The sequence below is a fragment of the Stylophora pistillata genome, chromosome 5, assembly GCF_964205215.1.
Source record: "Stylophora pistillata chromosome 5, jaStyPist1.2, whole genome shotgun sequence".
In the NCBI taxonomy this organism is placed as follows: domain Eukaryota; kingdom Metazoa; phylum Cnidaria; class Anthozoa; order Scleractinia; family Pocilloporidae; genus Stylophora; species Stylophora pistillata.
Window position 1 is genome coordinate 36,006,281 of NC_142523.1, and position 25,685 is coordinate 36,031,965.

Sequence of the window (25,685 nt, forward strand, 5' to 3'; positions counted from 1 at the left end):
CCTTGCGTAAATTGACGAACCGGTAAGCCGAAAAGCAAAAGGCAGCTGACCGATGGTGTTCATAGGGCCCGTGCGACTCCTGCCATTCGCTAGCTTTTAAATCTTCTGCCCTCAAAGTTAAGCTCTTATTACGATATCTATTAATTACTTTCCTTTACCACGTAATTTTAAGGGTTAGTTTTAAGATGTTACTTCCCCATTTGTATGTTGTTGAGGTTTGGCAAAACCAAATGAGATTGTGTTACAAAAGGCAATATTTTCTTCTGTGCGTGTGCTTTTTTCTCTGTTTTTAAGTATACTTTCTCCCCCGCAGACAGAGCAATGTTTCTCAATGTAAGTCTTGGAACACGCAGGTAGATGAATCATTGCGTAAATTACGTCACTATCAACAGAATATGCCGCAGCATTACTATCCTTCAGATACACTAGTTACAAATGTAAAATGGTCCTGAACATCCTGTTACTACAAGGTAACACTCTCCCCAGCCCCCCCCTCTCTCTCTCTCTCTCTCTCTCAATCATTGCGTAAATTACGTCACTATCAACAGAATATGCCGCAGCATTACTATCCTTCAGATACACTAGTTACAAATGTAAAATGGTCCTGAACATCCTGTTACTACAAGATAACACTCTCCCCAGCCCCCCTCTCTCTCAATCATTGCGTAAATTACGTCACTATCAACAGAATATGCCGCAGCATTACTATCCTTCAGATACAATAGTTACAAATGTAAATGGTCCTGAACACCCTGTTACTACAAGATAACACTCTCCCCAGCCCCCTCCTCTCTCTCTCTCTCTTGGTTGACTGCTTGTCGCACGTTGACTAGTAAAAAACTCCGTACTTGTTCCAAGTCTAAATCGTTGTTCGCAGATTTCAATTCTTTTGTAGACGCATAAACGTTACCTGTACAACAGCTAACTCTAAAACCAGAAAACCGAGAGAAGGAAATAAAGAAAGATCTTAATGGTCGATACATATCTGGAACACCTGACGGCTCAGGGAGGCGCTGGCACTGTTCTAGAATCTAGATATGACACACGAGGACCTTAACGATGAACTTGAAAGTTATAACATAACTGACGGGACACAGTGAACGATAAATCGCGGAAATGGACACAACGCGGCTCGAAAAGAACTAAACAGGCAGAGACAAACTAAGGGGATGAGGAACATTAGATATCACCGCTCATGAGGAGATAAATAATCTAGATGTTGTAAAGGGAAGAATGGAAAATATTCAACGGCTCCCCTTAACGAAGGTTAGCCGACGGTTTCAGTAAGTTTTTCCACAAGCGGCTGCCAATGGCGTAAACGGCGGTAAGATGTCTCATACGCGCAAATGCTCAGCCGGTAACTGCCTTTTATTGCAACTACACGCATGGTTCATACTCTTCTTTAGAAAAAAAATTTCCCGGACTTTTCCAAGACTCACATTGATTTTTACAGGACTCCAAATTCCACCTTATACCCTTTCATTCCAAAGATTCTAAGATCAATTCTCCAAAAGGTCTGTATAGATTTCTTGTAACACATATTCTGAAAACTTTATTGCTTGATTTAAGCAGCTGTCCAGGACTTTTCAGGACTTGCAGTCTTTTTCCAGGACTTCCCAGTCCCGGAAAATGTCAAAATAAAATTCCAGGACTTTCCAGGTTTTCAAGGACGCGTACGGGCCCAACCCATGGATAGGTGATCAGAAATATTCCGCCATTTATTCCTACTTCTACACACGACTTTGGAATTGCAAAGCTAGTCTAATATACAGATCCTATAGGGGAATCCTTGTTTACAATATTTGCCTCATTAGCATAAGCAATTCAGTTTCTGATGGAGCTAAAAATAAATAAATTCTGAATATCGAAAGGTCAAAGTACGATTAACTCGGCCAATGAATACGAGCCTGATGCATTGAATACTTTTTGTGCAACACGGGTTTAAAACTCAAAATTTTACATAGAATGTATGAGCTCATTAGGGCTTTTGCCACCCAGAAATTTTGCAGTTTTTAATGAACTATTTCTCCTTGAATACTACACCCAAAGAGCTAAAAATGTCACCATGTACTGAGGTTTTCTAGCTCTTTAGCTGCCTGAAGTCAATTTGTATCTAACATGCTTCCTTCTTTACGCAAAGCCGTATGCAAATGAGCAAAAATGTAAACAATGAGGTCAGCATGAATCTGCCTATAGAGTGAGACAAAGAACTGCAGGGCAAAATAAATTGGAAACCTACTGCTCGGCGGAGAACAACTTCATTCATTCATTCATCAGATCAACATACTGGAGAGATCGACCAACGTGAGCGAAGTTTTACATACCCCTCTCATCAGGCTTTGGTGATGCACAAAGCTGAATCTTTCCCAGGGCAGCTTTTTCCTCCAATGACTGTTTGTCTTTAGGGACACCCTCCCCGCTGAGATGAACAGCGTGTTGTCTGGATCCGTCCTCCACGGACTCGTCTTGGTTACATGAGTCACAATCCTGAATGCGAGTAAGGCCTTTGAGCCTATAAAAAAATATTTTCTAATTAATGCAACCTTACTTAGAATTGTTAAAAAAAGAATTCTTGCAGTGGAGGTAAAATTGCAGATTGTAGAGCTTGTTCCAGGCCCTTAGTCTGTGGTGGAAAGAGAGAGAAAAGCGAACAGTAAATGGCAGTTGCGTTTGTCAAGAAAACGTTGCTAATACGTCTTCGCCTGATCCCTGCCATTTTTAGCGCATCCCCATTTTTTCGCTCGTTTCCACTGACCGAGACGCTGGTCGTCGAATAAAAAATCGCTATTGTTCCTTTTATCACATCCATTGTGAAATCACTGCCGATCCTTGTAATCTGATTGGCTCTCTAAATCGCATCTCTTTTTCCCAGTCAACGAGGAAGCTTTGCTAAAATACAACAGCCAATCGCTTGTTTAAAGAAAACAATCAAATTGCAGGAAAATGAAAAACCACTTAAGCAACTTTCTACACACCAGCAGTAAAGAGCACACTTCTCCCAAACTGATAAAGGAAACCACTATTATTACCATTATTACGACCATTTAGTCATCAAACCTAACTTGGTGTTAGCTAACCTTTCGAATGCGTCCTCTAAAGTATCTAGACCTGCAGGTGGTACATTTGGGAACACATGATAAGGTCTGAGGTACCCTACTAGATCCTCGATCTGAAAGACACAACTTTCATCAAGAAGGCCTGCTCTATACTAAGACTCAAATGATAGTCTCCTTTTTATTTACTCGTTTTTTTTTTTAGTGAATTAATTCATTTCCACGCAGCTGGCGGTTTTGTGAACCCTTTACACCCTTCTAACTAATCTGACGACCTTTAGCCTGGAGACGTTTTAATGACGTTCGTAAACTGGAATCCGGGGCATGACTTTTAGGGTCAAATTTTCAGATTTTGCATACTTTTCACCACCCCTACCCCCCTCAGATGAAGTCAACCAATAGCAACTAAAGGTTGCACGAAAAAAAAAAAAAAAAAAAAAAAGGAATAAAAGAATACCTCTTCCAATGATGCATGCATTGAATGAACAACTCTCCATAGCTTTTTTCCCTTGTCATATCTGTTGATGGAAAAAGTCTTCGGTTGACAAACGCTAACAGTGAAGATAGCACCAGAAGTGCTTCATTTTAACTGATCCTGTTTATTTTGACTGAGTACTGAGCTTTGCGTAGAACGGCAAAGGAACTACGAGGTATCACAGACTCGCGACAACTTACAGAAAGATAGGGAAGAAATTGAAGAAAAGGGAAATGACAGAAAGGGAGAAATGCTTGTTCATTGTTAAGGCCACATACTGAAGTGTGGCGTGAAAATTGGAGGACTGGCGATTTTCCCTCATTCTCGGAATTTCTCATTCAACTGGAGTAAGTAAATGTTCGCAAGGTTTTAATGAACAGGAACTTATTTTTGCAGAACGAGGACGATCTCGAAAATTTGCAAATATTAAAACCTGCAAGATTTTTCTCGAACACAACTGTCCTTTTCAAAGACAGACAGTGGAAGCGGAATATTTTTTTTTTTTCAGAGCCCACGCAACTGCCACGAAATGTGTTCAAAATAAAAGGGTGATCAGATTATGGAGGATGTAAAATAAGGCTTGGAACGGTATTTAAATTTGTTCTCACCTTTTGAAGTCTTTAGGCATGGGTTCTGTGCCATGTGCAACCCACATAGTTGTTGGCTTAATCCGCAGAACCTTTGTCTTAAGAGAGGGGTGAACGGAAGAACCACACGGGAGGTCTGAGTCACACCTTTGGTTGGCCTGAGGAATTTAACATGGAAACGAATAAGAGTATTTTAAGGGGAGGGAGGGGGTGGGGAGGAAGACTGGCTTGAAAAATGGCTGAGCGTCTTGTCCAACCTAGAATTGTGCATAGGATACACAAATGTGAAAGGTGTTGAACATTGAATGCAAGAAAAGTGAAATAAGGCTATTGGGAAACTTGACAAAGACCTGCACCCTCCCCCCCTCCCTTGCTTCTTTTATACTGTTCACTTCAGCCGTTATGGGTAACCAGGCTTGTAAAACTGCACCAAGGTTTGGAGACAAAAGCAGACATGTCAAATGGCTAACTCTGTGTTATAAGTTACTTCAAATTTGAGTGCTAATGGAAATGTCTCCCTGCCCATATTCAATGTTGTACACAAATAAAGTACTTTTGAAGATAAAAAAAGTCGGACTTATTTGGGAGCAGGGGAAAGCAGTTTGATTGGAGAGAAGAGGGGTGAAATTTGAAAAGAGTAATGGAAAGTAGAGAGTGAGAGTCTGCTCAGAGTGGTTGACTTAGCATGGAACTACTGTTTATTACTAAAAGCCTGTAAGAGTCTTGAGCCCTTTCTGGCCATACCTGCCACTTGCATGCATGTATCTTGGTAGATTCACCATCAGTTGTGAAATAAGGAGTCATGTCTGGCAGATATCTGTACATATCAAGCCGTTCAGAACTGACATGGATCTTGCGACAAGGGAAAAGATTTCAAGACACATCAGAGTCTAACTAGACCAACACTAAGAGAACGTCAATGCATAACACTCTATACTTGTATCATGGAAAAATGCTCAAAATGAAAGATAGCCTATGGCAGGCCCCCCATTAAGTTTCTCCACCTCCAGGAAAAGTTGAGACAAGTTGGGGAGAGGCTCCTAAGGGTCTGGGACCAGGTTCGTCAGAGTACATCAACCTCGAAATTTGATTGGAGCGACTATCTGAAGAAAGTAGAGGAGGGGAAGTGAAGTATTACTGAAACCATTTTTGCCGAGACTGGCACCAATAATGAGTCATTATACAGGTGAACCTGCATTAAGCGGCACAATAATTTAAGTTGTCACCTTGAATCAAGCAGTTGGTTGCCATAGTCCTGAACTTGTTTCCCCATAATCATTGTAGTTTTCACTTCTATTAAATTAAGCAGTCATGGTCACCCTTTACTATGTCCCAAAGGCTCAGTTTGTATTGTCTTCCTCTTAGTATTGAATAGTCACTTAAGGCCCAACCACTCAAGTAAAATTTTGAATAATTTTTTAATCCATGTTTCTTTCCCAAAATCAGAATTAGTATTATTTTAATGCAAGATTTTGTGTACTGCATTCAGTGGCCAATTATGGCACTGTGTATCATTTTTTATCACCCCCCTTACCTGTGGAACCTGAGTTATGTGGTTAACCTGTATTAAGACATCACCAAGCCATTCCCTGTGGCTGATGGCTTAATGCAGGTCTGATCAGTTGGATTTTATATCAGTGTTAGATCCTCAAGGTTGTGCTCTAAAGGAAAATTGAATGGAACCCAGTGCTTTGAAACTGTGAAATGCAGGGTGCCCAGCATATGCTTTGTATGAGAAAATTAAAATTCATGAGTTTCCCAAGAGCAAAAGTAAAACGCCAGGGGCCACCGGGCACTGCTATACCACAGCCTTGATGCCTTGCAGACCTCTTGCTGACTCGTGTTGCTGACAATGCCAAGGCAAAAATAATATGGACCTGTTCAAAAGCTATAACAAAGACAATAAAAAACCCACCTTCGTTCTATAATTCATTGCTACTTCCTTCAGTAAATATTCAAATCCACACATTCCTTTGCATAACAAGCTAACGGCATATTCAGGACCTCTGGTAAACCATCTGTTAAATAGACATTATTAATTTTACCATGGTTAAAAAAAAAGAAGGAAATTGGTGACATAGGGATGAAAAAATCTGATGGTTTATGAACTACATTTAAAGTTACTTCTCAAGCATTCTTTAAATGAAAAGGAAATGACAGAATACATATATTTTTTCACACTTAAGGCTTGACACTAATGGTAGCCAACTAGCCACAGACTAGTAGAAAATTCAGTTTTGGTTGGTGGTTTTCAATTTCCACTAGCATGTTTAGCTAGTAAACAAAATGAAATTGTTGTAACATTTAACTTGTCATTCGCCACTTGGCTAGTAAGTTGAAAAGTTAATTTCAAGCCCTGACAGTGTCAAGATTTTTTTAAGTGAAGGTTGTCCCCTAAGGTACTAGTCATTATTCATAAATAATTACTGCTGTGGGAGGAGGGAAACAAGAAAATTATAACTGCCAATGATGAGGATCTTAAAAAATACAACAGCATTTTTACTGTGAACCAACCTAAGTAATGACCCAAAGGCTGATAGTTTCGAAAGAAACTGTTTGGGGCTGCGTCGGTGGGGGTAACAAAATAATTTGGATATATCAACAAAGTTGAAATGGTAAATTGGCCACCATAACGATTAAAAAAGCTGACATTTCGAGCGTTAGCCCTGCGTCGGAGCAAAGGGCTAACACTCGAAACGGCAGCTTTTGTAATCGTTACGGTGGCCAATTTACCATTTCAACTTTGTTGATATATCCAAATTATAAGTAATGACCCCCCACCCTGCCTCTGCAATAATTAATGACCAACACTTGAATTGTTTGAGAGCATTCCAAAATGATATGTCAATAATATCAAAAAATATCCAACACCTCACCTGTCCATGAGTTTTATAACAGCCTCTCTGCTCTGTTGCTGCAATTTTAAAACATTAAGACAATTGATGAATCGCTTTGGAAACCACAACCGTTACACCAAGATTAGACCCCTCTTAAAAGCATGAATAAACTTTGAATTGTATGTTTCCTGTGTGCCAATCAGGTTTGAAAGAGGAAAAAAGAGAGTAAAGTGTCTTAGATAAGGCTCAAACTAGAATTGATTGTTGAAAGTATTATGCTTTTCACCATGAAAACATCTCCTACTGACCCATACAACAATTAATTGTGCTGTAAATTAAAAAAATTGAGGTATTTGGAATGGATGTACATGTAGTGGCTTATAAAATAACCAATTAAGGGGAAACTGGATAATACAAACCCGACTTGGCAAGGACTTCATTTTTGGCAGACAAAATGTTGTGTCAACATAAATGCTTTTGATGTCTTTTATGCTGGGAAAAAAAAAAAAAAAAAAAAAAAAAAAAAACTCAGATTAGGAAAACCGTTCAAACTTTGATAATAGCCCTGGCCAAAACAAAATTCAAGCACTTACTGATTCCATTGCCTTTTTCACAATTTCCCAAGATTTCACAAGTACTTCTCCTTAATGTCTGCCATAAAATTCTTAATATTTATCTTTAGTCTTATTACTAGCCTGATATTGCATAGGTATTGTACTTGGAGAAATTCTACTTTAGACACTCCTTGGTGTTAAAGCCTAAGAGCTTATAATTTTCCAGCCTGATGAATTGTCAACTGATCTACAGTCAAATAATTTGTTGGTGAACTACATTGGGACATACACTAACTTCATTATGTGACCTTTGGTGTGTATACTGCTCAGAAAATTATAAGATTTGAAAATGGCCTCAACCCCTTGAAGAAGACACATATGAGTGGGAAAGGTGTCCTTCAAAGTAAAAGTATTTGCTTTATTTTTTTAAATTTTTTATTGCCTCAACCTGTCACCGAAAAGTGGAAAAAGCACTGTACATGGTATAGTCAAGTACAAGGTAAGTTGGAGGTACAAACCCTTCACTGGTATGGAAGAATGAGATTCTCCTTGCATCTCCTTTGGATAAGCGAAAATCACCTGCCAATCAGATTAAAAAAAAAAAAACTACTAAAATATTTTGAATTGTTTCTGGGATTTTCCGAGGTTAAAATATCTTTAAAACCGACATTTTAACCAGTTTTACTGGTCTCCCTCAGGTTGTTTAAACACCACTTTGGCACTCCATGACACTCCGTGGAGTGCCAAAGTGATGTTGACTTGGGAAACACAGAGATCGTAGGAACAGAGAGAGGATTAAAGCAAAGAAAAGTTCTAGAAGGAATTGAATCACTACGGCAGAAACATTGCGGAATGAGAGTCCTTAACAATTTTGACCACGTTGAAACATGGAAACCAGTCCTAAACTCCTTCTTTGATCATGAAAGAAGACTGTAATAGACAGTGAATTATCGCCAAAGTAGAAGTACTTGACAGACCTCAGACTACACTTCCCGCGCAATCTGACATCGTTTAAACATCCTGTAATAATCACGAAACGTTATGTGCGGTCACCAAGCTGAAAGACTAAACAATCTGCCATATAGAGAACATTTTGTCGGAAATGGGATAATTAGTATTGTAATGATTCGAAATTATATGCCAGAAATCGAGTGTCACGATCTGTCCACTCCGATATATCAGTTTGTTTTTCTTTGTTGGGAAGAACTTTATAGCCAATCACCTTACGTTTTGATCAACGTGTGTTCATGCGATAAGAAAATTATTGAGTAGTTTTTAGTCAGTCAGAGACTTTGCGAAACTTTGTTCTACCTGCTTTTTGAGCAATAAATTCTGGAAGAAAACAGTGACAGTGTGGACTCCTCACTAATTCCTCACAATTTAAACACCCCAAGGAAGATCAGTAAAACTGGCTGAAACGTCAGTTTTAAAGATATTTTAACCTTGGAAAATCCCAAAAACGATTAAAAAAATTTTAGTTTTTACAAAAATGAGAGGTGAAAGTTTCAGGAATAAATTATGATTAAAAAAAAACTACAATGTATCAATATGACTAGAGAATTCAAATCTTGTTTTTTTCCTTAGTAAATGCACCTTCTACACTACATTCATCGGCCCATAAATAACTTTAAAAGCTGCTTTATTTTTTCTAAGCCACAGTCAAATTTTAAGCTTTAATTGGAGTCATTAGTAACAGCCATTACAAGGTGGTGAAAATTGAAAATTGGAGTTGCAAGTACGGTTATGTTTGAAAAAACAGTAATCTGACAAATGAGAATGCTTCCATTTTCTTCTAATTACCCTTGCTAACAACCCTGCTTTTTACGAAGAACCAAACAATCACAATAAAGTTTTTGGGCCTTCCAAATGCACATGGCTTCAACAGTTTTAATTTTCAATGGATCATATACACAGAAATCACATGTGGAATTGGGTACACCACAATGGTTTCCAATGGTTGATTTGACTTCTACTCAGTCTCAAGAGTCAAATGCAACCGCCTCCAAGTTAGCTGAATTGGTTAGAGTGCCAGACTGTGTTGTGCGGGAGGTCGAGGGTTCGAGCCCCAGCCAGACCAATACTCATGGTCTTAAAATAAGTGAGGAGAATTTGCTACCTTTCTAATCAAGAAATGGATAGATATTCTAGTCTTCTCGGATAAGGACGAATAAACTGTAGGCCCCGTCTCCTGCAGGGTTAGGGGTAGGAGATGTTAATTTCCCACAAACGAGATTACTGTGTGGATGTCCTCCCCTGGGTGGGATGGGTGGGAATTAGCCCTGAAAAGCCCCTATGGGGAGTGGTCAATTAACCTATGTATGTATGCATGCATGCATGTATGTATGTCTGTATGTATGTATGTATGGATGGATGCATGTATGTTGAAAAGACTTTGATAACAAAAACTGTGTGGAAGGTGTTCAAGAACTTGCAACAAAGATGATTACCCTAAAACTTTTGTGTTATTGTATAATCCATGCAACCTACGGAAAGATTTCCCTATACCCCATACCAATCAAAAACAAAGCCATAGTCCCAAGGGAAATCTGTTGTTTTGCCTCTGCTTTCCTTTATCCAAGAACTGAATGCATAATAAAGTATCGGGTTAAAGGGAAATCTTGCCCAACCTACTGACACTTTTTGCTGAATAATCTTATCTGCAATTAATAGTCACTGTACAGTGTTATAGCTCAGCAACAAAGTGTTTAAGAGAGCCATTTAGAAGGATCTCCATATTAGTTTAATGTTTATTTTTGGTATTTCATCTAACCAAGTGATGTAATACATTCAATTTATTAATAAAATAATTACAGGCCATGGCTGTGATTACCTGTATAGAGCACATTGCCACGAGGACCTTCAAATAAGAACCTTCAAGATGAACATAATTATGTGTATAATTTTATCCAGGTAATTATGTGTATAATTTTATCAAGATAATTATGTGTGCAGTAAATGGTTTGAACCCGGGGGTAACATGTGAAGGTGTAGTCTGATCGTCCGGGTGAGTGTAGTCCTGAGAAGGACTGTTGTCGGTGGCAGTGACTGACGTTTCGACAACCTGTGCGGAAGTCGTCATGACTCTGATGATGACTTCCGCACAGGTTGTCGAAACGTCAGTCACTGCCACCGACAACAGTCCTTCTCAGGACTACACTCACCCGGACGATCAGACTACACCTTCATAATTATGTGTATAATTTTATCAAGATGAACATAATTATGTGTATACAATTTTATCATAAGACCAAAATGTAAATATCAGGTAGCCCCTGTAGGTAAGGTTAAAGCCAAATCAACTTTGCTCTGCTGTAAAAATTACTGCAGCCAGCTTGCAAAGTCACAAACATGTAACAATTAGACAGGTCTTTCTGTTCCAAGATATATCTTAATGGCTAAGAAAAAGTCCACACAAATATAAATTAAGAGAACAACTTGGTCAAATCCAGCTAGAAGTACCTTGATCTCAAGCTTTTTAACTACCATAACACACACATAAGATCTTACATGACAGATCCAATGCAGTGTCCAGCAGGCAACAATGTGACACAAAGAGAACTTCGCTATGAAGAAAACAACACAAGCTGGAATAAATCATTACTTATACACTGTACTCAAGAAACATTACAATTCAAAACCAAGGGAAGTTTACAGGCAGATCTTATAAAACACTATGTAACAGGGGTTTCAATAATGTTTTCAGCAGGAGGGCAACTGGTTTTCACAGGCGGGCAAAACTTTTTGACCTGAACTTCTTTACAAGATAAAATTTCCTCCAGATTGTCAATCAGGTTGGTAAAACTGTCCTCAACCAGTCAATCTGCCTGGTGCCCAGCACTTAATGAGACCCCTGTGTAACCAAATAAATTAGATCTATAGTTGTTTAAAATCAACGACATTTACCACTGAGTAATTGAACTTTGTCTTCCACTGAAAAAAATGTGGATTTGGGCAGTTTTTTTGTCTTATTTTAAAAGTTCATAGCTGTCTCTCTTGTAATGCTTTATAAAGTTAAGAAAGCTCGATCCCATAGCCTCATTTTAATCCTAGTCTCATCGAGACACTGCTGGATTATCAGAATGGCGTGTACATCTAAGGATAAAAGTTATTGTCAGATTTTGTGATTAACCTTTTCCACCCTAAAAATTAGAATTCATATTCTCCATACTGTTCTCTATACATCTTCTATGGTATGGACGAGGAGAATTTGTTTGACAATTGGGAGTTTCATAAATTGGTGATCATTTCCTTAATTCTCGGGACCTTTACATTTGATTCAAGGGTGATACTGTAAGGCAAGGCTGTGCTCTAAGAAAAATTGAAGGGAACCCAGTGCTCTGAAACTGTGAAATCCAGGCTGCCTAGCACATGCTTTTTATTAAAAAACAAGATTCCTGAGTCGCCCAAATGCAAAAGTAAGATGCCAGGGACCACTAGGCACTGCGAGACCACAGCCCTCATAAGGTGACATTAGACGCCAGACACTCCAGGGATGGAAGAGTGCAGGAAAATTTAGACCATAAAGGAACGGTGTACAACAGGAAAATAAACAATTTACCTCTCCTGTCTTGTCGTCTATGAGTGGAACTATTGTCTGCTGGTCCAAAGGTATACTGCACTATAATGTGGAGAAAATAATTTTATGTTTTACTTTTAATGCTCTCATGTTAAACAAGAGGGGAAGAGAAAAATATTTTTATTTAAGAAATGACAATGTTTGGAATGAAACAAAATAATTCACAAAACTTATGATACTAACAATGTAATCTTTGAGATGACTGTATGTTGGGTTGCTCATCAACAAATTCTCTGTAGTCTCAGAACAATACAGGAAAACAGTTTTGCTGTTGAAAAGTAAATTAACCAAAACCTATGAGAGCGGAAAACTGTTAGAAAAGAGAATTACAAACTATGAAAAGTGCTCAGTTTCTCTTTTTCTTTTTAAAGCGATCACTGTGCACAAAGACATTATTCATTATTTGAACTAACTGATTAAACCTCTGTGCTTTAACTGCTATATAAACCATAAGGAGAAACATCACCCAATATTTGGGTGATGAACTTCCAAATTACAAACACAAGAAATTGGTACAGAGACATTATTGCTTCTTATTATCCAGCTGTGCTTCATAAAGTACAAATAATGCTTGAGATGAGCACAAATACCATGCAATATTTGTACTCCAGAAATATCCACAAAATTCACCTGCACTCAAATAACAATTCAGCATGTTGGATAATAAATCTCTTATTAGATATTTTGTTGTGTAGTATTGCTGAGTATTTTTACCCATTGTTTGTATTTTGACTCATCTAATGAGCTCGTCAAAATACCCCACAACTCATAAAAACACTTAGCGACACTACACAACAAAATGTCTAATGAGATATATATACTTGTGATCAAGCCAGCTCTCTCAGAACAAGTAATTTAACATCAGCTGATTATTCACATATGTATACTTGACCTGTTAGATCTTTTTCCTAAAGCCAGTAAAAGTATGGCCATGCTACAGGTACTTCAGAGATCACTTAGGTTCTGTTACACAACTGATTAGCTTATTTTTTTTCCCTTTATTTTCTTATTATTCTATACTCTTTGAAACAATTTTTCTTCCTCCAATATGGCCTGGGGGGTGGGCACTTGTTTGGGGGGGGGAGTGCTTAGTAAAGTGTGGAGGCTTATTTGAGGAAATGGTATATTTTATACAAGAGTTTTGCATTTGTGAAAATATCAGTTAATAAGTAGCCTCGTAATAATAAAGGCTGCCTTTGTCTTAAAGATTGCTCATACACAGGGCTTGATACTAATGGTAGCCAAAATGCAACTAGCCACAGACTAGTAGAAATTCAGTTTTGGATAGTGATTTTTTATTTCCATTGGCAAGTTTGGCCAGTGAACAAACTGAAATTGTTGTAACATTTAAGTTGTTACTATCCAATTGGCTAGTAATTTGAAAAGTGAGTATCGAGCCCTGATACACTGTAGTCAAGTTTAGTGGTTTAGAGGTTTCCTCTGAGTCAAGCTTGTATGATGAAAATGTGAATCAAGAAGTATAAGAAAAGATCTTTAGTATAGTCCGGTTTAGAAGCCTGTATTCACACACCTTGCCTTTAATCTATGGTGTAAGGCTGCAGAGTCTAATCCAACCATATGATCTACAAATAAAAATAAAAAAGGAAACAAAGTTTTTGTCTTTTTTGGGGGTTACCTCTAATTTCACTGACAATTAATAATTTTAATATATAACAATTTAATATTTATATTGCACAAATTAACATGTGGATATGATCAAATGCGCATCACAACACTTTTCGGGCGACTTTGGCCAGACTGCATCAGCAGTTTACAAACAACCGAAGGAAACTTATTTGAAGATGCCCCCTCCCCCCCAATTCCCAGTAAATTGATTTAATTTCCTGCAAACTTTGTATCGATCCGATATATTTTTCCTCCTATAGAACATAATGGTATCCTTACCTTTATGACAGTGCGAAAGGAAAAAAGCCAAGCTGTCAAGGTTTCCCCTTTCAAAATTGTCAGCCGAAATCAACGGATATTCTCTGAACTTTCCCGTAAAAGTACTCATCGTTTTTGCTGCGGTGCACTGCAAGACGCAACTTTTCACTTAGTTTCCATGACTTAGTTTCCTTGGCTTCTCAGAGACGAAAATAAATATCTGAAAGATATGAGACAACATAATGGCAACCAAGGACTAGCAGAGCTTTAGAAACCCTACAAGAAAAACCCTGGGAAAATGGGCTAACATGACAATTTTTGATTCGGAGCGAAAAATCAAATATGGCGGCAATTTGCTAATTATAGTCACCAGTCTCACTGCATCTATATTTGGCCATCATTGCCATATTTGGGTGAATGACATCAATTCAACACAGCTTTTTGCTGTCCCCAGTCAACTTCACATCATGTAATCAAAGGACTTTGAGAAGTTTCTAGTTGTTTTCTATTCGTGTTTTGTATTTTCTGGAGAAGTGGTCCCATAGTTAAAGATGTCCAGCATTGATCTTGAATCTCAAGACTCTGCAGACCCGGAATCGAGTGAATATGACGAGGATGAAGACTACGATGATGATTATTATAATAATGTTGATGAAGACGAAGGGATGGCCTCAGATAAGGAGGACGATCCAGAAACCTTTGAATTCCAGATCATTGATCATAATGAAGCTCAAGAAATTTTTGACGATTTAGTTGCTAAGATCTGTCAGGAAATTAAGGTAAAATCGCAAAGAAAACCAGCTGATGCGTACGAAAATTGTTCAGTCATTCCATCATTGCCCAAATGCGATTTTCCAGTACTGGAAGAATTTCAATTTTTGTGCTCTCGTGGAATCTAATTTGTGTCTTGAATTTATAACCAGGTATCGGAATCTGTCTCCAGAATACTTCTCATGCAACACGATTGGAACACAGAAAAAATTTTGGAAAGGTAACATATGGTCCTATTCATGCAATTAAAAACGTATTGGATTATTTCTATAGTTGTACTATTTAAAGCTAATGGTGGCAATTTCATGTTTAATTATTAACCCAAAAGCGTATCGAACAACCAATGTTTTGGCTGCGTACCACTATTCTAAAAAGGCACGTTCTACCCAATGAAATATTTTGATCTCCTGTGACATCTTTATCCTTTGTGAACTAGTCAGACAAGGTACTTGTGTGTAATTAATTAACACTTGAATGAAATTGTCTGTTTAAATTTATAAAACAACTGCAATGATATGAGCACCTTTAGAGGTAAAAAACGCACCGTTTACCATACCAGTGAACCCATCAAAAATGGAAGTTTTTAATTTAGAAAGCAATAGACTACACTTTCTATCAGTTTATAGGTTTAAGAACCTACTTGGAATGTTGGGAATACAGTTGAAAAGTCTGTAAATCTCTTGCCTCCTAATCTTGATGTAAAAACTATTCTCAGTAGAAAGTGCAGTCTGTTGTGTAATTTAGGAATGTATTTTTTAAGTCCTGTCATTACAGACCAATTTCTTGCAGCCTATGTTAATGGTGATTCAGATACGATGAATATATGAAGTTCATATATTATTTTGAACTGCGGTTGTAGATATGTATGATGCACGATCCTCGCAGTAGAGAGCGCTATTTATGCACTAGCGAAAAATCAGACCTGAAAAAAAAAAAAAAAAAAAATAATGGTGATTGTTGAAAAACAATCATTTAAATAATGTATATTGCTTTTTTATGCATTACACTGTCAGGTACAAGGTATTTTTTTATATAAAGCAAGATATCACAAGGTGTGGTGTTATGCGCAAGCAATTTTAATCACTGTTTTCTTTTATGGACCTTGAAGAGAATTTTGAAATGTTTTACAAGGTGGTGTTTTAACTTTAACTCCCAGAGTGATAAATATGTAACTTCTTCCTATATGTATAATATCCATACATTATTCAGCAAACAAGTACAGTGGAACCTCGATTTAATTAACCTCTATATAATGAAGTCCTTGGTATAACAAATGATACTTCAGCTTCAGTCCAGCTAAAGTTGCAGTAAAATGTATGCCATAAAACCTCTATAAAATGAACCAATTTTCCTAGTCCCTTGGCACTTCGTTAAATTGTTCCACTGTAATGAGAATAATCAAACTTATCAGGTAGAAGTTTTTATCTCGATCTTAAAAGGAATTCTTGTATCATATTTACAAGGAAAATAATGTGGACAGAGGGGAGAATTAGCAGGCAGATCATGGGAGATGGAAGATTAAGATAGTAATTATGAACAATACACTAAGCCCAAATTTCTTTATTTATGCGACAGAACTGACAGAGCTCCCTTAAATACAATCATTGAAAGCTATGTTAGTGGTAAAGTTAATGCTACACTTCACCTTGGAGGCTTTTTTTTAGAGAGAGGAGCTTATTGGACCCTACCTTAGGTATATGTGTACTTTCTATGTATTTTAACTAGCATTACTTAATTTTTATCCATAGGCACAGAGTTGATCCCGTAGGACTTCTTGTGGAAGGAAGGATCATTCCAGAAAAAGCAGTTACCACTCAGACTGTGAGTAATGATGAACAAGGATCTTGTCATGGTTACGTTGTTATGCTAATACATATAGGTTGTGTCAGATTGCCCTTAAAAGATTTCAAGTTGTTCTCTATAATGGGTACATGTAGATTTATGTCTTTCTCGCAAAACTCGTAAGTTGTGATATTTTGGATGGTGTTTTCTCTAACAAAATTTCTCACACCTTTCAGACGTCAAGATCTCTTTACTGCCCAGTATGCTTTCAGCGTTGTACAAAATCCAACACTAGCAGTGCGTCATGTGGCCATGCATTTTGCAATGACTGCTGGCTGTTATATTGTGTTACCCAGTTAAAGATTGGTTTATCTTCTGGTATGTATTATTGGTAAATCCTAACATCCTAAGATCAGTATGCATATTCTCCATACTGTTCTGTATACATTTCCTAAGGTGCTGATAAGGAGAATTTGTTTATGAATCAAGAAAATTATTTAGTTGGTGATCATTTCCATTATTATCATGACCCTAATATAGTGATTATTGATTCTTTCACAGGCATTGAATGTATGAACTGTAATCTCTTAGTTGGAGAGGAAATGGCTCTTAAGATACTAAAAAATGGGGCTCCTAGAGAAAAATATAGACAGTTTCTTTTTAACGATGAAGTTAAGGTAACTAAAATTTGTACTGTTTGTTACAGCTTTTTATTTTTGAAGGAATTGGACTCAGATTTGGCAGTACTACTTTGTATTCCAAAGGGCAAGGGGAAAGCTTAATTGTCACTGTACTTAATGGACTGCTGATCAGAAAATCCAGTTAGAGCTTTGGTTGGTTATGGTATTGTGTTTGTCAGAATGATTGTGGCTCCAGTGCACTGGGGTCTAGTGGACTGGGGTCTAGTGGACTAGGGTCTAGTGGACTGGGTTCTAGTGGACTGGGTCTAGGTGACTGGGTCTAGTGGACTGGGTTTAGAGGCCTGGGTCAAGAGGACTGGCCAAGCCCATGTGTTACATGTTCTTGGGCAAGACATTCTTCTCTGACTTGCAGTGCCTCTGCAGCCTGTGGTATAATTGGATATAGACACATTTTTAAAGAAGTCTGACGAAATTCTGGGGGTATTCATTGGAATGAACTAGTATCCCATCTATGATACTCTCAGTTGCTTCATGTTAAGGAAACCAGGATAAACTGTGGAGCAGGGATGGTGCAGTGGTGAAGGACTTGCCTCCCACTGCAATGACCCAGGTTTGATTCCCAGACCTGGTGTCACACGTGGGTTGAGTCTGTTATTGGTTCTCGTCCTTGCTCTGAGGGCTTTTTCTCCAGGTCCTCCAGTTTTCCTCCCTCTTCAAAAACCAACATTCCAAATTCCAATTCGATCTGCAAACAGTGGACAAGAAGAGCCACCCAGTGGAATGTCTAAATTGCTAAGTTATATATTTATTTATTTATTGGGTGGACCTCTTTGCTTGGGTACAGACTGCCGTCAGTAGGACACTTCACTTTCACAGTGCCTCTCTCTCCACCAAGGAGTGCAAATTGGTTGGGAGGGGGGGGGGGACTTACAATAGACTGGTGTCTCGCCCAGGGAAGTACGTGTAGCAAGGTACCTAATCACTTCCTGCCTAGCATTCCATTGTCATCTCCGTCCCACAGTGCATCTGTCACATTATTCAAATTGTGCTAAGAAAACCCTCAGAAGTCCCTTGATCCAAGCGTGACTTCCTTTGCTAAAATGTTTATATTTCTTAGTGTCATCCTTTAATAAGATGGTGTCCTGGCAATGATTGTGGTTTCCTGGTGAAGGCATTGGAGCCTAAAGCTAAAAGAGTATGGTGTTCAAAGTGCAATTCAATATTTTGGTGAGTCTGTACTTTCCACTGTGTTATGATTATTAATAACAACCTCATCCCTTTGACCAGCATCTAATTTATCCTTACAATATCACTGCGGGATCACACATTAAAGTCATGAGAATCAAGGAAATGATCACCAATGAAAGAAGCTCCTGATAGTTAAACAAATTCTCCTTGTCAGCACCTAAGGAAATGTATAGAAAAAAGTATGGAGAATATGCATACTGATGTTAGGGTGTCAAAGGGTCAAAAGCATAGTGATGCTCAGTATGTTTAAGAGATGGTTAATTTTGCTAAAATGTTTGATTGTTTGAAAATTGGAACCCTTTCTGTTGATGTTAAAGCATTGCGACAGAAGAAAATATTTAAAAAAGACTTTTAACAAGGCAATGCTTTAAGATTCAATATTCTTCCTTTTTATCTTGGAGTTTTGAGATTAGATTTTTTCCAAGTATGAAAAATTTCCTGAACATGTTACTTGTGCATTTTGTTACTTCATTTATGAAAATGAATTCTACACTCCCAGACATACAAAGTTATAGTAATGAAAAACAACAGCAAACACACTTCATCTAAACACATCTTTCAACTAGTCTGTTTTCAGACACAGATGCGTCAGAGGAGCATATGGAACTAGTCTAGGATGTTCCCTCGTCTTTGGGCTGCACTGTAGTTAGTTGGGAAACTTTAACAGAGCAATATTTCTGTGCCATCTTGCAGACAAACATTAAGAGAGCAGGGGAGGCAGTAGGTTTCCTACCAATTGTGTCTGGGAGTGTAGATTTGAAATATTATTGCTGGTTGATTTGTAATGAGGCACTGTTCATTGTAATAGCATTTCGCAGCCATCCAGTATTTTAATTGAAATCAAATTGTTCTGTTGTCTTTCTCTCTCTCAGTTTTAAGTGTGGTGAAAAATACCATGCACCAACAGATTGCTACACAATTAAGAAGTGGCTCACAAAATGTGAAGATGATTCAGAGACAGCAAATTATATCACAGCCAATACTAAAGATGTGAGTATAACAGTGTACACACTGATAGACTGAGGTGTACAGTAGCTAAGAAAGGGAGGTTCAGGCGGTCTGTTTAGGCTGCAAGCAGATGTCCAGAATGCTGGGAATTACATTTTTGGTTGTGAAGATTTCAAAATTCTTTTTTCTGGGGGAGCAGGCCCTAAGTCCCTAGAGGAAGTAATGTTACAGCTCCTTTTCCTGGCACAGCCCCTTTTCCTGGCACAGCCCCTTTTCCTGGCACAGCCCCTTTTCCTGGCACAGCCCCTTTATAACACCACTGAGAGGCTCTTTTAGAGAAAGTTATTGAAACCACTCCAATAGATCCCTTCAATTTTCAGCGAGCTTTAATCTTATTAGACAAGTTATTTCACCTGCACAAATATTTTGTCAAGCGTTTTCTGGACAATAATTATTTATATCCGATAATCAACAAGACGCAAGTATTGTAAATCGGTTTTTTGCCCTCTAATCTTTGGTTTGTAAAATTGCATTTGTATGTGTATTTGGTGTTTTAATTACATGTCCTTCTTTCATTTTTCCACTCATACAGTGTCCAAACTGTGGAAGCTGTATCGAGAAGAACGGAGGCTGTAATCATATGGTAACTCCTCCTTCATTTGATATCTTGTTGTTTTTGCTGCACTCCCACACGGCACTTACGGAGTTCTTTGTAAAGTACTGATTTTTTGTGTTCCTGTGTTAATTTTCAGCAATGTATCAAGTGTAAACACGGTAAGTCCATGCCTTGTGCGCAATAGGATTCATCCTTGACTTATGGCACATCTCATCTCTGTGTCCCGACAGGTTTGGGAAACGATTTTACATACACAAATACATACATACACCTACATCTTTATTTAACAATGCAGGTTACGAAAATTGGCAAGACCGAAGTCTTGATGTGGACCTGCTTAACTACAGCTAACTAATTATTGTCACATTAAAATAAGGATAAAAGTTTAGGTGAGCAAGGTTTGTTATCGTACAGCGCAGAATTTCGGAAATGGATTGTGCAATATAGCACAGCGGCCCGCTAAACTGAACAACCGCCGCGCGCGCGCGCGCGCTCAGTAAACTGAAAGATTCGATTAGTGTCTTTACTTTCCGGATTTGACTGTAGAACCGAACCTTGCAGTGTTTTCTCGTCCAAACATGGCCTTATTTCCTTGTTTCGTCCTAATTTGAATTGTAGATTTTTGCTGGATGTGTTGTGGCGACTGGAGAAGTCATGGCTCAGAGTATTATGAATGCAGTCGGTACAAATCAAATCCAAACATTGTAAACGAGTCCGCGGGCATACAGGCCAGGGAGGCGCTCAAGAAATATCTCTTCTATTTTGAAAGGGTACGTGTCAGTCAACAAAAGCAATCGTAGGGAACTTTAGCCGTCAGGGCGACGGTGACATAAGGACTGCGGAAGTGGCTCCATGTACTGACCATTTTCAATAGTGCCAGAATATGGGCGGGCAGTTTTTAGTTCCCAATGAAAACGTGATTAATTTTTCGTCCATGTTCCCGTTCTCAGACAACGAAAAATCTGGCAATTTAACTTTGATGTTTTGCATGGGACGGCTAGGAAAGGTATAAGTTTAAAAATGCACGTTTGGAGTGGTTTTTTCCTTTTCATATTTAGTTCACTTTCGTTGCGAAGTTACCGAACTGTCTTTGTATAGCGTGGCCATGTGTGAAATGATACTGAACGCGAAGCTTTTGGCGCGAACCTACACATAAAGCACTAGTCTTTTCGCGTGAAGCGCGAAATCGCGAACTCTTAGGTAAAGCGGAACCCTATAAAGTTTTCAGACACTTTTATAATTTCCAGGTACTGTGAAACTCAGCTCGTATTTGATAGTCGTTCGCGGACGTCGGTGTGCTTTTGAAATAAACACACAACATACACCAGGTTCTAAAATTTTATTTTTTTCCTTTGCTAGTGGCAAAATCACGCCGATAGTCTGAAACGCGAGGAGGAAACGAAGCGAAAAATTAACCAGAAGATACAAGAAAAAGTTAACAATAACATCGGCACTTGGATCGACTGGCAATATCTTTTAGATGCTACGCAATTACTAGCAAAGGTAAGTGAGCAATGTGCCCGGAACAACTTTCGTTTGAGTGTCGAAAGTGCTCCACGATTACGCTGTGCGCTCAGTGATTGGCTAGAGAAACTTGCACCACCATTTCAAACAATGGTAATGAGTCCGATTTGTTTATGATGAGTATGAGTGCAGACAGAATTGGACGACACGAAGTCCTGTTACAAATTAATCAAAACTATGACAAAATTCGAGAAACTTGAAGAAACTAGACATCGGTTATACATTTTCATAAAAAAACAAAACAACAACAGTTAACTGGTCGTAATGCGCGACAACAGCGCGCGCTCATGATGCATTCTGTCCAATTACAAGCATGACAAGTACACTGTCCTATCAGTGCACGAATCGGGTCGATGATGACCAATCACGCGCGAGAATTATGTCAGTTTTGGTTAGATTCAAAAGCTAAAGCCAACCGCGACTTGATCATCCACGTTTTTCGCGCGCATCAGGCAGTTTTACTTCCTCCCACTCTCTGATTGGTTGAGAGAACTTGCGCCATCCTTTCAACCAATCAGATTCAAAACTGATTGATTGAGAGGAGTTCTCATAGGCTCTAAGTGAAAAGTTGTCTAACGCTCGGCTAATACAAAGTAAACTATGTAGTATTAAATGCCTTAGTGACTGTAACATCTCTCTTTGATGTCCTTGTTTGCAGTGTCGTTATACGATGATGTACACATATCCATACGCCTACTTTATGGAGGACGAGAGAAAAAGACTGGTAACTATTTATCTCTTACATTTTCACGTGACTTCCCAGGTGTTTGATGCCGTCAGTGTTTCACTCAGAAGTGAAACTTACTCTCAGGAGCCCCAACGCTTTGACCCCGGACCGTAACTAACATCTGATTTCTCCCTTCAAGGAAATGATCACCAACTATTGAAAATGCCCCCGTAAAAGAAATTTTCAAACAAGAGAAAACTCGTGCATCACCACTTATTTTTATTACTCACGCATTGCAATCCACATACAACCCTAGTGCACACAAAAACTGTCTCCGCAACCTCACTCTTCTCATGGCTCACCTGTTAATCACGCTCTACCAGTTTCCGTGACAACTAAAGAAGCTCTGGATTCTTGAACAAATTCTCCTTGTCAGCTCCTAGTAAAATGTGCAGAGAACATTACGGAGAATATACATACTGACGTTTGCGTGTAAGGGGTTAACGGACTGGCTGGTTTTTCCTTCACCAGTTAAAGTTGCATTTGTCATTGTAATCTAAAACTTTCTCTTTCGTTGATTTACGCTTTTTATTTCTCGACAGTTTGAGTACCAACAAGCCCAGCTAGAGCTAGAAATAGAAAATTTGTCTTGGAAGTTGGAGCGAGACGAACTGTATTGTAGAGGGGTAAGTTCTTGTCCAGTGAATAGGAATGTTGGCAGATCGCCGCGAAATTATATTTTCCTGAAATCAAATTGTAGCTCTTCATATTACATCGTTTAAATCATTCGTTTACAATTTGAAAATATTTTTCGAATTTGGTTGCGCACAAAGCAGACATTTTCACGCTATGTGACTGTCCACTAGTCTTCAGTTTCCTTGCTCGACCTTTCGTCCCTAGGAGAATTATTTCTTTCCTCAGAACGCAAGAGACCAGTTTATTTATTTATATTCATTTATTTTTTTTGAGATGTTGTCGGGGTTGGCGTCTTTGGTTATCGCACAATATAGTTAGACCGGTTTTACTCGACTGTCTTTAAAGTACCCATCATTGAGTGATGTCTGTTTTATTTCGCCCAGTGATTGGTGTAGAAAACTCACGACTTACCCCAACCAATCAAATTTAAGCTGAAATCACGGTTGGGATTTCCTGCGCCCATTGTGCCCATTTCACTCGCGTTTTCGCAGGCTCTCTTCCAAGAGCACACGCCATTTCGCCAACCAATTCAATTTAAGCTAGAATCAGAGTTGGTAGAGTTCTCACCAGCTCCAGGGCCAAGAACACAGTTCGTTGATATACTTTAGTGTGTTTAAGACACTCAGTTGACATGCGCTCTACCACAAAAATGTGTTTTCTCTTTTTCCTTTAGGACTTCGAAAATCAAATGGACATAGCAGAAAAGAGGCGGTTAACGTTGTTAAAAGACTTTCTGGTGGTTTGACAACACGTTGGAGATGACAGTCACTCTTAGAACTTTGCGTGACCACAGAGCGTGACCACAACTCTTCTGAAAAACTGAGCGTCACGCGATAAATTATGTCGAGGGTCTTTGGGAAGTAAATAATTTGGAAAAAATAGGAAACAGATTTAATTAAGATTGGAGAGCGAATTACAGTCAAGGTCTGTTATATTTCTTTGCGACCAGTTCAAAATTAGGAGTTAACAATTTATGGACTAAACTTTTACATGAACTCCATTATTTGGCAAGTTTCTTTTCCAATAAAATAAGGCGGAATATGGATTTAATGTTGTTTTATTTAACATTAATGTACATGATGTAACCCATTTAATTTTGCGATAGTCATCAAACCGCCTCCCGGTTAGCTCAATGGATAGAGCGCTGTACTGTTGGGCGGGAGGTCGAGGGTTCAAGCCCCGGCCGGATCAACACTAAAGGTCTTAAAATAATTGAGAAGAATATGCTACCATTTCTATCACATCAAGAAATGGTTAGATATTCTAGTCTTCTCGGATAGGGACGAATAAATGGAGGTCCCGTCTCCTGCAGGGTTAGGGGTAGGAGACGTTAATTTCCCACACACGAGATTACTGTGTGATGGATGTCCTTCCCTGGGGTGGGATGGGTGGGATTTATTGGGTGGACTACTCGCATGGTTCGCATATGTACCGTTAAAGTCCTACGCTACTGCGGTAATGCAGTGAAAATGGTTAGAAAAGAATGGTCGTTTACTTGACGCCACACCCAAATAAGCTCCCCCTCGCCCCCCTCCTCTTCCCCTTCTCCCTCTTGTAGATAGCCTCTCGTTTAATATTCCTATTCTTCAACAAGCTTTCCTCTGTCGTTCCCATCTCTCATTAAGTGGATCATAGCGGGTTGGTCCCGATGTTTTGTTTTTTCTTTTGTTTTCTTACTCTGTTAGTCGTTTGGTACCAAAATTCTTGCAATGACAAGATCGCACACTGTCATTCTATTTTAATTCAAATTTTGGATTCCCCCAGCCCCGCCTCGGGGACACCTATTAAAAATTCTAGGATCCTAATGAGCACGCATGGTCTACATAGCCCAAATTTCCACCGTTTTACCGCGTCCGGTCTTCGAAAGAGGAGCGTGGGCCGACCAGCGTGGGCCGACCAGCGGCTGTTACTCAAAGCTATTGAATTATTGTATAGGAGTGACCTTCGATTATAAATTTTAGTTGACTGCAATGTCAACTTCGCCTGTTCCAGCACCTTCTCTACCTCTGCGGTTCATTTCCATTCTTCCTGTAATTTTAGGTAATACCACGGTGGAACCGGAACACCTTCGGACACCGTGACGACCCTAGAGACAAAGGTGACTTCCGGGTAGCCTTTCAATTGGCGAAATGCAACATGGGTAAATAGCTTTCAAAATGGAACAAGATGACAAAGTGTTATTTAACAAGTTGGTGACCTATTTACGAATATTATTCTTCCATAGAGTCGCGATCTAGCCATAGCAGGAAAAGGTGGGTTTCTCCTGTATTATTTCTTTGCCCAAACTTGCTTATGATCTGAATTATTCGCTGTATAAACAGAAAATTAGACGTGATTTTTTTAGCGGCGATGCTGAACCATGCTGACAAGGTTTAGTAAGAAAGGCACATTGATGTTTACGATCTGTTTCAGCATGTTTTTATTTCGCACGAATGTGATTCATTTGCATCCTGAAGATTTTAAATAATTTAACACATTTTACAATTCAAATCATCAAATTTTTAATAATGCATATTTTAAAATCAAACAAATGATTTCACTTTTCGATTTTGGCGCCCTCCTCGAACAGCCGGGAACGAGCGATATCTTCGATTGGCAAAACAAAAGAGCGCGTCAATAGGAGGAGGTTATTTTAAGATCGAAGCCACAAAACGAAGGTACTTTCGAAAGGGAACCAACACTGAATTGTTATCATCGCAACTTTCGAAACGGTTAGATTTCATGCGCGACTTCATACGAACACATGCTAAGAAGTTTCGTGTGTTTCGAACCGCGCAAGACCTCTCTGTTGACAATAAACCGAATGGCAATTTGATATATGCTATA

The 25,685-nt window shown here is 38.7% G+C and overlaps 2 protein-coding genes across 5 annotated transcripts in view; one reads left to right on the forward strand and one right to left on the reverse strand.

The window, feature by feature from the left end:
* LOC111342862 (protein artemis) overlaps positions 1 to 25,685 on the reverse strand; it is a 29,065-nt gene that overhangs the window by 2,687 nt on the left and 693 nt on the right. Inside the window, exons 2-17 of one of the 4 annotated variants that reach the window (XM_022949989.2) lie at positions 22,526 to 22,602; positions 13,988 to 14,186; positions 13,614 to 13,665; positions 12,266 to 12,350; positions 12,065 to 12,124; positions 11,014 to 11,069; positions 10,337 to 10,377; positions 8,025 to 8,085; positions 7,372 to 7,444; positions 6,992 to 7,029; positions 6,031 to 6,133; positions 4,860 to 4,967; positions 4,137 to 4,273; positions 3,511 to 3,571; positions 3,078 to 3,169; positions 2,325 to 2,512 (exon numbers count right to left, since the gene is read on the reverse strand). In XM_022949989.2, the coding sequence (XP_022805724.2) occupies positions 2,325 to 2,512; positions 3,078 to 3,169; positions 3,511 to 3,571; positions 4,137 to 4,273; positions 4,860 to 4,967; positions 6,031 to 6,133; positions 6,992 to 7,029; positions 7,372 to 7,444; positions 8,025 to 8,085; positions 10,337 to 10,377; positions 11,014 to 11,069; positions 12,065 to 12,124; positions 12,266 to 12,350; positions 13,614 to 13,665; positions 13,988 to 14,096 (1,264 nt within the window). In that variant the 5' untranslated portion in view covers positions 14,097 to 14,186; positions 22,526 to 22,602. Of the gene's footprint in view, positions 1 to 2,324; positions 2,513 to 3,077; positions 3,170 to 3,510; positions 3,572 to 4,136; positions 4,274 to 4,859; positions 4,968 to 6,030; positions 6,134 to 6,991; positions 7,030 to 7,371; positions 7,445 to 8,024; positions 8,086 to 10,336; positions 10,378 to 11,013; positions 11,070 to 12,064; positions 12,125 to 12,265; positions 12,377 to 13,613; positions 13,666 to 13,987; positions 14,400 to 22,525; positions 22,603 to 25,685 lie in introns of those variants that run through there. The other 3 variants (XM_022949990.2, XM_088762007.1, XM_088762008.1) reach the window with 3 other exon arrangements.
* On the forward strand, positions 14,518 to 23,904 carry LOC111342863 (E3 ubiquitin-protein ligase ARIH2). The gene is made up of 14 exons (XM_022949991.2): positions 14,518 to 14,745; positions 14,890 to 14,957; positions 16,486 to 16,558; positions 16,756 to 16,897; positions 17,081 to 17,196; positions 18,278 to 18,387; positions 19,281 to 19,398; positions 19,949 to 19,999; positions 20,109 to 20,130; positions 20,591 to 20,742; positions 21,332 to 21,475; positions 22,155 to 22,220; positions 22,766 to 22,849; positions 23,533 to 23,904. The coding sequence occupies exons 1-14, from the start codon at positions 14,518 to 14,520 to the stop codon at positions 23,602 to 23,604; spliced, it is 1,446 nt and encodes a 481-aa protein (XP_022805726.2). The 3' UTR covers positions 23,605 to 23,904.

Bases quoted from the DNA above. Each gene is read 5' to 3' on its own strand.
- LOC111342863 (XM_022949991.2), top strand. From the start codon at position 14,518: ATGTCCAGCATTGATCTTGAATCTCAAGACTCTGCAGACCCGGAATCG. The intron at 16,898-17,080 runs GTATGTATTATT...ATTCTTTCACAG, and splicing joins AAAGATTGGTTTATCTTCTG to GCATTGAATGTATGAACTGT. The intron at 21,476-22,154 runs GTAAGTGAGCAA...CCTTGTTTGCAG, and splicing joins CTACGCAATTACTAGCAAAG to TGTCGTTATACGATGATGTA.